At 39.6% G+C, this 14,056-nt stretch overlaps 1 protein-coding gene across 3 annotated transcripts; it reads left to right on the plus strand.

The window, feature by feature from the left end:
• Positions 1-3,885: 3,885 nt before the first annotated feature.
• hdhd3 (haloacid dehalogenase-like hydrolase domain containing 3) lies at positions 3,886-10,882 on the plus strand. Of its 3 annotated transcripts, none has more exons than XM_035380446.1 (3): positions 3,886-4,019; positions 6,937-7,271; positions 9,586-10,882. In XM_035380446.1, exons 2-3 carry the CDS (start codon positions 6,942-6,944, stop codon positions 9,979-9,981), a joined length of 726 nt encoding a protein of 241 aa, XP_035236337.1. In that variant the 5' UTR covers positions 3,886-4,019; positions 6,937-6,941; the 3' UTR covers positions 9,982-10,882. The 3 variants fall into 3 exon arrangements, with proteins under 3 accessions (XP_035236337.1, XP_035236340.1, XP_035236338.1); XM_035380449.1 differs by lacking the exon at positions 3,886-4,019 and adding an exon at positions 4,034-4,177; XM_035380447.1 differs by lacking the exon at positions 3,886-4,019 and adding an exon at positions 5,530-6,666.
• Positions 10,883-14,056: the final 3,174 nt, after the last annotated feature.

The following is a 14,056-nucleotide window of genomic DNA, read 5'->3' on the forward strand; positions in this document are numbered from 1 at the left end:
AACCTGACCTATGTAGGAGCTTAAATCTTGGGGCCTTCTGTACTGTATGTGCACTGTCTGGTTTGCATGAATGCAGTTACCCTTGTGTGTGTGTGTGGTGACTGAAAAACTAGAAACTTTTAAACATATTAAGAGCACCTACAGTAGAGTGAGAGAACTGCACCGTGTTTAGTACAGATCGGCAGGATGGGACTTAATCCCCAGAGAACACTACCCAGGCTCTACATTATAGTCGTATACTATAACCCTCATCCTGAACTATTCTAAATTACTATATGTATTTATTTATTTATATTGGTATTATTTTAAAAATATAATTTTCTAAAATAGATTTTTATTATGGTTTGGGTTTTATCAAGTTTATATTATTTCAACTAATTATTTTTATTAGATTTTTAAATTATTTTTTAAATTATTTATTATTTTTTTAATGATTTCAGGGTCAGGGTAACAGTATGTGACTATACTACAAAACAGTAGAGGCTGGGGGTGTGCAGTAACAGGGTGCATAGTGTCCATCATAGCTGCTCTCTACATCCTTGTGGACTCTGCTGAAAGACCAAGCAGAGGGCCCAAGACAAAATCCAAGGTATAGCAACCACTGACATGAACCTTCACAGAGAGCATGACCACCACTACACAGTCAGCAAAAGAGGAAAGATGGATGTCTGAAGACCAGAACAGATCCAGTGCCTAAGCAAGAGTGAGCTTCAGACCCAGAAATTCAAGGAGGCTGGTACTGAAGAGAGGAAAGGACAAGACATAACAATCACTCAGTTCGAAGTGGATGGAGAGCGGGCTCCAGCACAAACAGAGAAGCCAGTCAGAAGCCTGAGGAGGTGGTTCAACTGCTTACCCTGTGACACAATGACTGAAAAGGTCAAGACATCACTCAGATGACTAGATACAGAAAGTGGAGAAAGGTGTTGTACCTGAGACCCTGGTGCCTGGTGCTGTCAGCCCATAGTCTTCTCCAAATTCGTTTAGCCCCTTCCGGTGTCCTTCCAGTCTCAATGAGAGACCCAGGGCTGGGAGGAGGTGGAGGCTATGGTCTGGGAGAGGTTAGCAGCAGCCATGATCTGTCCCTCTTCTGGCACCAGCTCCTCCCAAGGCATGTAACTAAAGGGAAGTAACATAAGAAGTTAAAAGTGGCTAGTTTTGCAAAGTACAGGAGAGTAGTTTTATTTACAAAATGGTGCCAAAAGGAGAATTTTTAAAAAGACCAGTATGAGCCCCGGCCAAAACAACAAACAAAACCAGGACCATCTTAAAAAAAATTAAACTTAAATAATCTGCCACAAAAGAAAAAAATATATGATCAAAATCTTACTCATGAAACCAACATAAACAGGTGAAAATGTGACATAAATCAAAATAGCTCATGCAAATAATAAAAGCTAGACCAGGCACAAACTCACACAACTCAAGTCAATGGCAAAGATGGCCAACAGGCTCCAAGGTGGGTCTTTACACAGGCTGCTGGGCTGTAATTGGCTGCAGGAATTTGGTAAATGGTAAATGGACTGCATTTATATAGTACTTTTATCCAAAGCGCTTTACAATTGATGCCTCTCATTCACCCATTCACACACACACTCACACACCAATGGTGAAAGGCTGCCATGCAAGATACCAATCAACTCATTGGGAGCAATTAGGGGTTAGGTGTCTTGCTCAGGGACACTTCGACACGCCCAGGGCGGGGGATCGAACCAGCAATCCTCCGACTGCCAGACAACCGCTCTTACATTCTGAGCCATGTCGCCCCACAATTTGAATTTGAATCAGCCAATCAAGAATCACAAGTGGCAGTCAGTGGGTGGATACCTCACCGAGAATGGGAAGTGGATAAAACGGAGGCTGTCAAAGAACCTACAGTCTGGTATGTTTTCAAAAAGTTAATCAGGTGATTTTGATTTACTACCTTAAATCAAAATCAACTGATTAAGTCTGTACTTGTCTGCAGACTATGTACTGACTGCAAGTCTAATATAACCTTTTTATTCATTAGAGTGCAATTGTAGTCAGCACATCAAAACAATTATTTCTTTTTTCAAAAGGTTTTTCTTCCTACACAGTAAAATGTTCAGTGGTAAATCAGCTCCCCTATTGGGCCCCCAGTAACAGCGGTTAATGTAATAAAAAGAGTTAATGTAATAACTTTGTCCTTTATGATGTGATAACTGTTAATGTAATAACTGAATGGATAACGCAATAAATGTTGCCGGTACATCAACCGGGGGTTACATCTTTTTATATGAATGATGTAATACTTCAACCTTTAATATAATAACATGTCAAATGACCTGCGATAGATTGGTGCCCTGTCCAGGGTGTAATCCTGCCTCTCGCCCAATGCACGCCAGGATAGACTCCAGCACCCCCTGTGACTCTGACCAGGATAGGCAGGTATAGATAATGAATGAATGGATGTATGTCAAATTACTTTCAGAATTAAAATTAAACTTGCCATAATGTGAGTTAGGAACATTTCAGTGGTGAGCAGGTGCCCACATATTCAGCAGTTGGGACCACACATATCTCCCCCCCCCCCCCCCCCCCCTCCCCCCGCAAGTTGTGACTGCTTATAACAGCTGTTATGTCATGCTTATGATGATGTAATGCAGGCGTATATTTCAACTGAGAGTACATTTAAATTAAAGAGCTACTTTAGCAGTAAGACTGGACCCGAGAGCCACGTGTTTGTTTGAATTCCAGAACGGGGTGTTGCTGCAGAAGATGTCAGCAGGCTACTTTACTGATATGCATCTGCATAGATGTTTGGTCGTTGACAAGGTCATCCGCTGAAAACATTTGTAATGCGACAATGTCTTTCTTTCAGAACTGCTTTCAACACAGCCGTCAGTTTGAGAGTTCAGCCCCTGGATTCCAAAACCTTGTAGAACCGGCAGTGCTGTGTTAGTGGAACACATTTATCAAAGGTCCTCCAACGCCTTCTGCACTGGTTGTCTGAAAACAACCATCTAATTTCCACAGCCGACTTATTCTGAAATGGCCCGTCAGTGGAAAAGTCCATTTCCTGACTGAATCGCAGCAGAGAAGACCCTGGTCCCATTTTTACTCAATGAACTCAAACGCTCATTGATCATTTCATCTTGTGTCTTGCAGGGAACAAAATGACTTCTTCCACATTTTGTTTCTGGACTGGAGATCTGTTCTAAATGTTAACATGACTAATTTAGCAGATGCCCAGTCTCCCAGCAAACTGCACAAATGTTATGTATTCATAGAGCTCGGAAATTTCCAGAAGCCATTTAGTAGAGCTACTGCGCCCTGCTATAGGACACACCAGCAGAGCCACACCAGAGAAGTGGGGAAAATCTCAATGGGAGAGGCCTCAGATACTTAATGGCAGAGGATGCAGGACAGAGTGGATAAGCAGATGTTGCCTTGGTGATGCAAAGTTCTAAGCTATGCTCAAACACCAATTACATGCCAGCAGCTACAGCAAGCTCCGCCTTCCCCACAGCAAGCTTACTTAACTGACAGTGTATAGAAATGCATGGCCGGGCTACACTAAAACACCAGCAACAATTGCTAGGAACATGATTTCACAGAAATGACTACATAATGTTATAGGTATGGGTCTGTAGAGTAAATGTTTACCCCCATTCATTTGGTAACAATTTTTAGTTTTAGCAGTAATCTGGTATGCAAATGAGTCAGTACTGAACTGACAGTGTATAGCAATGCATGGCCGGGCTGCACTTGAGCACCAGCAATTGCTGGGAACGTGATTTTCCAGAAAGGATTGCATAACGTTAAAGGTGTGGGTTTAAATATGAGTATACAATGTGTAATTATATCCAACTGTATCGCTCTTAAGAAATCATTGCATTTATCGAGTTTTTAGTTTGAAATCCTCTAACCGGAAGTCTCCAATTGTTGCCAGCAACGGATCTTGCAAGCGTAGAGCGTATTTGAGAGGTTATTTTACTTGCTCGGCTAGCAAAATAACCAACTCCCAGTCGTGAAAACTGCAGCTGAGTCGACGTCAGGTATAGCACATATAGCTAGCTATTGCTAGATATTGATATTGAATTTATATTATTACCAATAGATTAACTTATTTGCACTGACACACGTTAGCTGACATAACCTCTACAGTAGGGGAGGGCAAAATGGAGCTTTAGAACGTTGACAGCAGTGTGTGCCCGTGAGCTCGACAATACTTTTCTCATACAAATTGTAGTTTGTTGACTTTTAAATTCAGTGCACTGGTGATCAAATTTACAGGAAGTGCTAGTGTGTTGTTAGCCGTTATTGATCGCAATTTTATGTGGCTAGCATAAGCGAACCGCGCGCTACTCATCATTGATGGAATAAAATGCACAAAAATGTCTGTCGCACTAAAATTGCATTTAAGAACATCGTCCACGTTATGTTTATTTAAGGTTAAACAATATTCATGTTTATTTCCTGAAATATATTTTTGGCTGTCCTGCCTACCTTCAGCTATCAGCCACAGCAGACAACTAGCTGTATTGCAGTCGGCTAGTGTACATTTAATTAGCGCTAGCTGTTTTTAATGCTGCTAGGCAGCTGAGGTTGAGTGTCCTAACTCTGCGTTCGCACAGCGAGCAACTCGGTTGAGGGGTTGCTCAAGTGTACTCTTAAAGAGTGTAATACGCTCAGTTTGGAGCTTCCCGTTGTATCCTCTTAGTGGTCTCGTGCAACTACATATTATTGAAGAGAAATAATCTACGCCTGCCAATAATGATATCAAAATTACGCCAAGTTATAAAAAACAATATTGGCTATCTTACCTCACACAAGTTAAAAAAAGCTGTATTCTCCAAAGCGTTGCTACCAAATATTTCCTAAATTGTTTAAAGTGACTATTGACCGTGTGTTTTTAATCTTACTATCTGAAGACAATGTGGTCATTCAAACTAGTGTCACACCAAAGTGTCAAATAACGAAAATTGCTTCATGCAAGACATTTTTATGAATGTATAAAACTCCTGGTCAATACCTACAGAAAGCATATTCCTCTTTAAAGGATATGTGAATACTTGGTTGTCAAGTTCATTTAGCTAAATGTGCAAGTTCTTGTATATTTGAAACTTCAAATTAATGCTGATTGTGAAATAAATACTGTACATACTCACACATATATAAATACTTCATTATCCCCATGGGGGCATGTCCCTAGCTGCATGCAACATTCACATGTCCAAACACATATATACCAAGAAACATACAATCATTCACGTTACAGAAAGGCCGGGCGGATAAATACACATACAGATACATTTTTCTTTACATATTCAGGTCTATTAAATCAATCTTGACTCTTGCAAACCTATCCACACATGTTTTCCCCATGTATGCTTGTACACACAGGGCCAAGTTACTTGAAGCTATTTAGGAAACATTGGGTAGCATTGCTTTGGAATACAGCTTGTTTACTTTGTTTGGGTTAAGATAGCCAATATTGTTTCTTGTAACTTGATAATTTTGATATCAGTACTTTTAATGGCAGGCCTAGATTTAGCCAGTTTGAGTTAATGACTTATAGACAGTGGTTTGTATGTGTGAGTAACTTGCCATTTTTATAAGGTGAAAACATGTTTATTATCAGATAAATCAGTGTTTAACAAGTGTCTCGAATGCAATTAAGGGCCCGTGCATAAACATACTTTTTCATGTACTGCTTATGAAAGTGTTTGTCATGTTTTTAAATGGATGAGTTTTTAATGGGGTACTGTAAACATGACAGACGTACAAATTGTTTATATGTCGGTAGAGAATAGGGCTAGCTAACATTAATTTAGAAACATTGCGTTTGCAGCTAATGTGAGCTACAGTAGCCTAGTAAAAAAGTAGTTAAATAGTAGAAACGCCACAGTGGTCAGCTGTTGACACTTAAGAAAATCAATAAACCTGCCATCATGAAATGCAGATGGCTCCTCGTTTGTGACTTCTGCTAAACATTGTGATATAATTTGAATGATATTGTATTAGGGAATGAAGTTATGAACACCTGCTTGTTAAATGGCCATTAATGCTCTTGCTTTTAAAGAAGGTAGCCCAGTGAGCACAAGCCCGAATATAGATGCAGTCTAGACGTCAAAAGGGGTGGAAATCTAGGTTGACATGTTTTGACATAAAGGAATAGGTTAGCTCAGTTTAACCCTGATTCAGTTCAGGTTTTACTTTCATATGGCCTTGATATGGAAGCTGGCTAACACTTTCACATTGCAATCAAATCTAGCCGGTTAACTGAACATCTAGATGGTATAACATAATACAGTCTATACATTTGTGATAGACCAGCTAGATTTGGTTGAAATGTGATAGTTTTCTAGCCGGCTAGGACATAGGCAGGTTACAACAAGGTAAAAAATGAGCGAAATCGAGCTAACCTAGTCTGTTTATGTGAAAACATCTGTCAACTTAAATTTCCATTCCTCCAGTTAGATACCATCTGCATTTGGTCTTGTGCTCACTGGCAGACAAACAATACTCATGCTTAATCATGAAACGATACTATGTGGAGTTTGCATATGAAATGATAGTGAATGGATTTCAGGAATATAAATGAGTTCCCAGAAGTATGATACAGTTGCAAAAGCAATAGTTTTAAAGTAGTAGGAACCCCCTCGAAACCAGGCTGGCTAACCACAACCATATGGCAGTCAAGTAAGAAAATATGACATTATTAATAAATTCAAGGCAATAAATTATTTTTAAAAATTTTATTTTGCCCTTAGTTGCCCTGTGCCAGGGAGCTAAGTAGCTGAATACACCAGCACTGGTTTGACTGTAGATTAGACAACAGTGAAATGTTTCATAGGGATACAGGAACAGCTTCAGCTGTCATTTTCATGTTCATCAAGACATTTAGATAAAATATCAATAGATGAATGAGATCATTAAACACCTCTTGTCCTTGTGAACTTACCATGACAGGTGCTATGTATGGGAGGTTGCGGTGGGTGCTGTGGGATGTGAAGGACACCCTATTGCGCGTCCGGAAGTCTGTGGGGGAGCAGTACTGCCAGGAAGCAAGGCGGGTGGGGCTCGCTGTCCCTGCCGCTGAGATTGAAGCTGCCTTCCGCCGTGCCTATCGCCAACATTCTTGCCTCTACCCAAACTATGGAATGGCTCAGGGACTTGGCGGGCAGGCCTGGTGGGCAAGGGTGGTACAGAACACCTTCTCCCAGTGTGGGGTGAGGGACCAAGTCCTGCTTGAGAGATTGGCTCAAAATCTCTACCATGGCTTCAGTGGGCCAGAGAACTGGGAGGTAAGGAAGGCCATGTGTATGATGATTATGACACACTCAAAAGAGGGATAATGACTATACAGTGAAACGGAACACCTTATTTGAAATGTTCTATGCCGTATTATTTGTCTAGCACACGCAACTCTAAGCTTAGTTGTGTCCGTTCCAATTAAAGGCTATATTTAGTAAGGATTTGTGTGGCTTTTATAGACGCCAATGAGAAAATAGCATTTGTCCATATTTACTAAGGTGGTGCATGGGAGATTTGCGCTGGTAAAATGATAGAAAAGCAGCATCCCTAAAATGAGTGTCTTTGGGTTAATGCATATGTATTTTAGGGATTTCTGATGTTGGACCACTAAAATATGGGAGGAAAGAATGGAAATGTATGCATATGACCCACTAACGCTGATTTATTATGGTACCTGGTGGCCGTTGTGGCAAAGGTAATTGCGTCTGTTATTTAACGGCAGGTGTTCATTTCTGAAACATGATCGGTATGGCCATTCGTAGGAGGAGACATCGTCAGCGTGGTAGAGTGTGTTTGCAAAAGCTTTTTGGCATGTTGGAGGAGAATGTGAGAACAACTTTCAGGCTCCCAAGTCGTGCCATGATGTTTTAGTTACTGAATTAGCTGGAAATGTTCTGGACCCAACAGCAATACAAAGCCATGCCTTCCCTGTAGTGACAAAACTCCTTTCCATGCTGCATTTCCTGGCTTCTGGCTCATTCCAGCACACAGTCGCCACATTGCATTACATTTATTTGGCAGACGCTTTTATCCAAAGCAACATACAATGTGCATAAAAACTGCATACCAAAGGTGATTGGACAACTGCAAGACATTACATTTCCGAACAATTGAGAGAAACCAAATGGCGATTTATTACCATCGCTAATTTCCCAAATATGCTAGATTCAACTGATTGGACACATGTTCAACTGATACCCCTATTAGCAAAAGAGCATGTGTACAAAGACAGAAACCACACGCATTCTGACAGTATCCATGTTGTGTGTGACTAGAATAGAACAGAATAGAAAACTTTATTGTCCATTAAATATAAAATAAAATAAAAAATTTCCTTCAGCTCAATGCTCATTGCAAGTGACACAGACAAAGGTATACACAGATTAAAAAACATAACAGCAAACATTGGACAAAAATAAGGTCACTATAATGTCCTTCAAGTCCTTCAAAGCTACATCCACATGCCCAAGTCTTTGGTTGGTCCATTATTGAGGATAGTGATTGCAGAGGGGACAAATTATTTTCTGTAGACATTTTTCCTTGCCCTTGGGACCCTTAGTCTCCTACCAGAGGGTAGTTTTTGGAATGACAAGTGAAGTGGATGGGAGCAGTCACCCACGATATGTAGGGCTTTCCTTTTCATGGCAAGACCATATAGGTGTTGCAGTGGTGCTTGCTTAATGCCAATTATTTTACTGGCTTGGTTTATTATTTGTGCTAGTTTTGATTTATTGCACACAGTGAGATTTCCGTACCAGGACACTATATTAAAGGTCATTGCACTTTTAATGAGATCTGTACACCAAGACCAATGTAGGGGTAGCAACATTAAATTTCCGGGGTCTCCTAAGAAGGACAATCCGCTGTCTGGCTTTTTTTGTAGAGTCACAATTCTCAGTGAAGGTAAGTTTCTCATCCAGGACGGTACCCAGGTATTTAAAACTAGAGACCTGCTCTACTTGTTGCCCTTTTATGTTGATGGCATCAGTGGTGATTCCTCCAAGACATAGTTCTTTGGTTTTCTTTGGACTACTAGAACATCATCACAAATGTGTTTACAAATACCTGGGGTGCACACATGACTCCTCCATCTTTAGGAACAGTCACCTGTTAGAGATGTTGAGAGATTGTTATTGGGGTATGTAATTAAACAACTTTAAAACTTTAAAAAACTCTTTGCACATTTAAAGGCGACAGTGCCTATCCATTGCATCCATGGATCCGGGCACCAATACGCATCTTAAATACTGGCAATTACATAACCAGTCTTAGTAAATACCCTGCTAAATTTAAAACATGCGGCGATGCAGAATTTTGCGGCCCTGCAGGTAATTTGTGGCATGTTTAACAGTCTAAACTGATGATTGAGACTTGGGGGGGGTGGATCCAAGCCTGACAAATGGTGTATTCCACCCCTAATTTCAGTGGGAAATCTTTCATCATGGGTTCAGCGTTGCATGTGTTATAGAATCATAATTGAATCAATTTTTTAATTATCAGTAGTGCATGGCAAGTTAGGTGGCATGGTCACACTGATTGATAGGGAAAATAGACTACAACTGTAATGACTGTTCTTTCATTTAGGTGTTCCCAGACTCAGAGAAGGCTCTGCGGGGCTGTGTGTCCTTAGGCTTGCAGCTTGGCGTCGTGTCCAACTTCGACAACCGCCTAGAAGGGATTTTGCGTGGCTGCGGACTCCTGTCTTATTTCAGCTTCCTGTTGACCTCTGAGATGGCAGGGGTGGCCAAGCCTGACCCAGCAATCTTTCGGCAGGCACTGCAGAGATGTGGGGTGACAGCTACAAGTGTGGCACACGTTGGGGACCATTATATCAATGACTACCGCACTGCACAGTCCTTGGGCATCCACGGATACCTGATTGACAGGAGCGATGGAACTAGCCAAACAGAGGTTCCCGCTCAGTACCGACTGTGCTCCCTGGATGAACTACCAATGCGACTTCAGCAAGATACACATTGAAAAGTCCTCCTCCAGGGTCTGCAGTGGGCTGTAATGGGAATTTTTTAAAGTTACTTAATTTTTGAAAACATTGTGAAAGATTATTTCATGGCCTCAATTGAAATTACTGTTCAGTGGAAGAACTCTGACCCAGTATTGGGAGGAGTTTACTTTTGTCAGACATAAATATGTGCATATTTTACATATACCTGCAGCATTTGAGAGCATCATAGAACAGCGCATTCCTCAGAATAGCCACACTCAAAAACTAAGTAGCAGAATTTGAACATATCTGGACCTCATTTCCTTAAATTCATAAAACCCTTTTGCCTGAGTACCAACTAGCTCCAGTATGCATACCACCAGTCATATAATTGTTTTTTAACCTAGCCTAACCTAGCACTACACACTTATTCATGCACAAACACCTTTTACCTTTTATCACATACACATTTTTTCTTTTACCACTTCCCCGTTTCCCCTTCAATGTGTGTCCTTTCCATGTCTATCTATGTCTGTCTTTTCTGGTTGTTCAGTCTGTGTATGTCTGTCTGTGATTGTGCCCCCACCCCCCTCCAATATTAATTTACTTTTCTTCTTTTTTTTCCTTTTCTTTTTTTTGTGTTGTTTCATCAGTTTCATAATTTCGTTTGCTAACTTCAGTTTTTGTTATACCTTTCTGTCTGAGGCCTCTGCACATCATTTTGTAAATTATAATTGTATATAAAAATAAAGTTGTCCTTCGAAGAGGAGGGGATGGTGGCAAGGGATTTTTTTAAAAGAATATTGCATCAAGTGTGTCTAAATGAAACAGTGATTCAGCACAAGTCTGCTTCTACATATCCTATATTACTGGACATAATTTATTCATAACAGCAGCGCAACGGATGTCGACTGAGAAAATAAACCTTCTATTACTATATTTGGACTGGATGTATTTTTGTTTGGGTAAGTTTTTTTATTTTTTATTTTTCCGAGAACCCAAAGCACCTATCCCTTTTCCAGACATCGGTGTTTTTCAAGATTACAAACTTACCTTTTTGTCATACTAAGTATTTGAGGTGGGGAACAACATCACAAAGGGATTACATATTAAATGACAACAAAAGGTGTTTTTAGAAATTAGTTTTGTCGGACACAGAAATTATAGGTATATATCTGCTTAATGAGCTAGTTGGGGTAATTGTGTTTTTGGATATATTCTATTAACTGAAATAGCATCATTTGTAGGGAAGTCCCGATCCAGGTTTTTTGTTTCCCGCTTCGATCTGAGCACAGTAACATTCAGTATCTGCCCATAACGATGTAATACCAATATTTTTGTGATCTGTCGTTTTTGAAATTATTCAACAGCTAGTCTCCACAGAAGAATACCCATCTTGGCTTAAAATTAGTAAAACAATTCCAGAGTGGGCAAGATAAGCTTAAACATGTTATACAGAAAATAAATAATTGTTTGAAGGGGTATTTCACTTTGGTAGAGTAGCCTAACACTGTGTAGCCCATTCATTCAATTCTGTATAACCTGGTTTTAGTGATCATAGTCACCCCCTGGAGGTGGAACCTAATAAATGATGTCTGCATTACTGATCATCCATCCATCCAGTATCTATACCCGCGTATCCTAAGCAGTGAAACGTGTTTTGTCCAGATTTGTGTCCATTTTGTGGCTTATAAAAGTAAACTGTGATGCATTTGTTTTATAATTGCACTTTCACATATCTTCAAGCCTAGTAAAAGGAGACTTAGAGGTGATTTGATTGAGAATTCATAAAGGGTATCAACAAAGTGATCTACTAGAGATTATTTCCGGTTGAGTTCTGTTAGTAGAACTAGGGGACATAAATGGATATTAGCAAAAGGTAAATGCCATACAGACATCAGGAAGAATTTTTTCATGCAGAGAGGGGTCAATGTGTGGAATAGCTAGCCAGGTCATGTAGTAGAGGCAGAAACTGGGGGAATTTTCAAGACCAGGCTTGATGCAGTTTTAGATACTATCTAGTCTGTTGGTAATCAGAGCACTAAGTACAATTTAGTCAGGAAAATGGAAGGAATTGTTGGGCTGAATGGCCATTCTCCTGATTATGTTATGTTATGTTATGTTATGTTGTGTTGTGTTGTGTTGTGTTGTGTTGTGTTATGTTATGTAGCAAAATGTTTTGGTGTGACTTTTGAATGTACTGTACAGCATTTGACCAAGAGTTAGTTTTTCTTATAAAGCTATTAATATGTACCATATTTAAAATTGAAATAAGAACTGTATAAAATTTTTACAAAATGCAAGAAATTAAAAAGCAAAACTTACCTTTGATTTATATAAATACTCTACTGAGCATGTTCAGAACTGTTGATGGCGAAAGAGTTTGCTGCCCATTGATTTCAATGTAGAAATCCAAGGTGATTTAACAACCGAAGAAAACCTCATCTGTCCATTTTTTTGTGATCATCATTTCATTATGTGGAGCAGTTTCTTAAACAATGGTTGTTTCGGTCCAGAAGTCATTGGGAAATATTTATTAAAGTGCATATTTTAATACCATCGGGGAAGTTTTATTTTGCCTTCAAAAGTGATATTCCCCATTCACTTTAATGAGCTCAATGTTTTGCCCTCAAACAACGAAGACATGCACAGTACAAGCCTACTTGAATTATCATTCTAACTGGTCACACTGTAATTATGACTAGTCAAACACATTTGTAGATATCCAAAATGTAATTAAAGCCGCAAGCGGCGTTGGAAGGGGTCCAAGCATTGGCAGCATCGCGCCCCCTATGGAGCGATTTTAAAATGGCTTTGTCCTCACGATCATACGCCTTCACCCAACATATCTACTGAATATCATGATGATCGTATGAAATATTGATGACTCATGGCCAATTTTGAGCTAAGAGACGCTGTCGGATGACTTAGTTACGTCGCCATGGATGTGTCCTGGCCGCTTCCCGTCAAGGCCTTTACTATGTCGTAACATTTGATGGCATGTCGTAACACTTAGATGGTCCGGTGTGCATGCACAGCTGCAGCGTTTCTGCGCCGCAACTAAAAAAGGCGTCACACTAGTGTTGTCACGATACCAAAATTTTGACTTTGATAGTGATACAAGGTTTAGTATTACGATACTCAATACTGAAATGATATTTGAAACTTAAACGATGCTAATTAGATACTCGGTACCTAACGATACTGAAATTACCTTAATAGATCAGAAACGTAATGTCCACAAGGGTTGACCTCATTTTCGAATTCATGGTTTATGAACAACCTGGTTCATTAACAACCTTTAAGTTGAAGCCTCTTCAACATATTAATATGTATAGGCCTATAGTGTTACAACACTGAACAATAGAAAAATGTTAAAAATATTTCAAAAATTAAACAGTTGTAAAGGAAATAATTTTTAAAACAGGTCTTTCACCTTTAAATAGATTGAAAAACAGCATATTTTAATAGCAATACAGCATCTATCTATAATAAAATATTTCCAAATTGGAACACTTATTGCTACTGAAGTGAACTGAGTCAAAGCTTGCGCTGTATCAGGAAAGTGAATGCACAAGCGCAGGTCACCTCACTTGGCAACCTTAGTTGCTACTTCCATCTAGCGAAGATTCTGACAAACTACACTTTTCATCCTCTAAATCAGTAATGCGGGAGACACATTTCCCTGGCTTTTACATTTGACACAGAACTACCGAACATCGGGAAATTCAAATACGAAACCGTTTTTTTTTTCTGTTTTTATTTTTTTTTTAAGTACCCAGAAAGTGCTGAAGTTTTGGCATACCGTGCAACACTACGTCAGACACATATTCCAATCCATTGCTCAGTTTAACAGAGAATGCACATTTCAGAGCGCCACAGAGACAGATAGAATAATGACACTAAATGCACATTTCAAATAATAAAGACGACATTGAGAAAAAACTAAAAAAAAGGACTTAATATCAACTCGCGACCCGCGTGCTGACCGCAGAGCAGCCTACCGGTTTATTTATGTAGACATTGGCAGATCAGAAAATTTTCGGTTAAGCTGACCTATAAAACGCTATTCCAAAAGCCAAATCAGACATGTTATACATCGTTAGAAAGCTT

Source organism: Anguilla anguilla, chromosome 10 (assembly GCF_013347855.1).
Source record: "Anguilla anguilla isolate fAngAng1 chromosome 10, fAngAng1.pri, whole genome shotgun sequence".
Classification (NCBI taxonomy): Eukaryota; Metazoa; Chordata; class Actinopteri; order Anguilliformes; family Anguillidae; genus Anguilla; species Anguilla anguilla.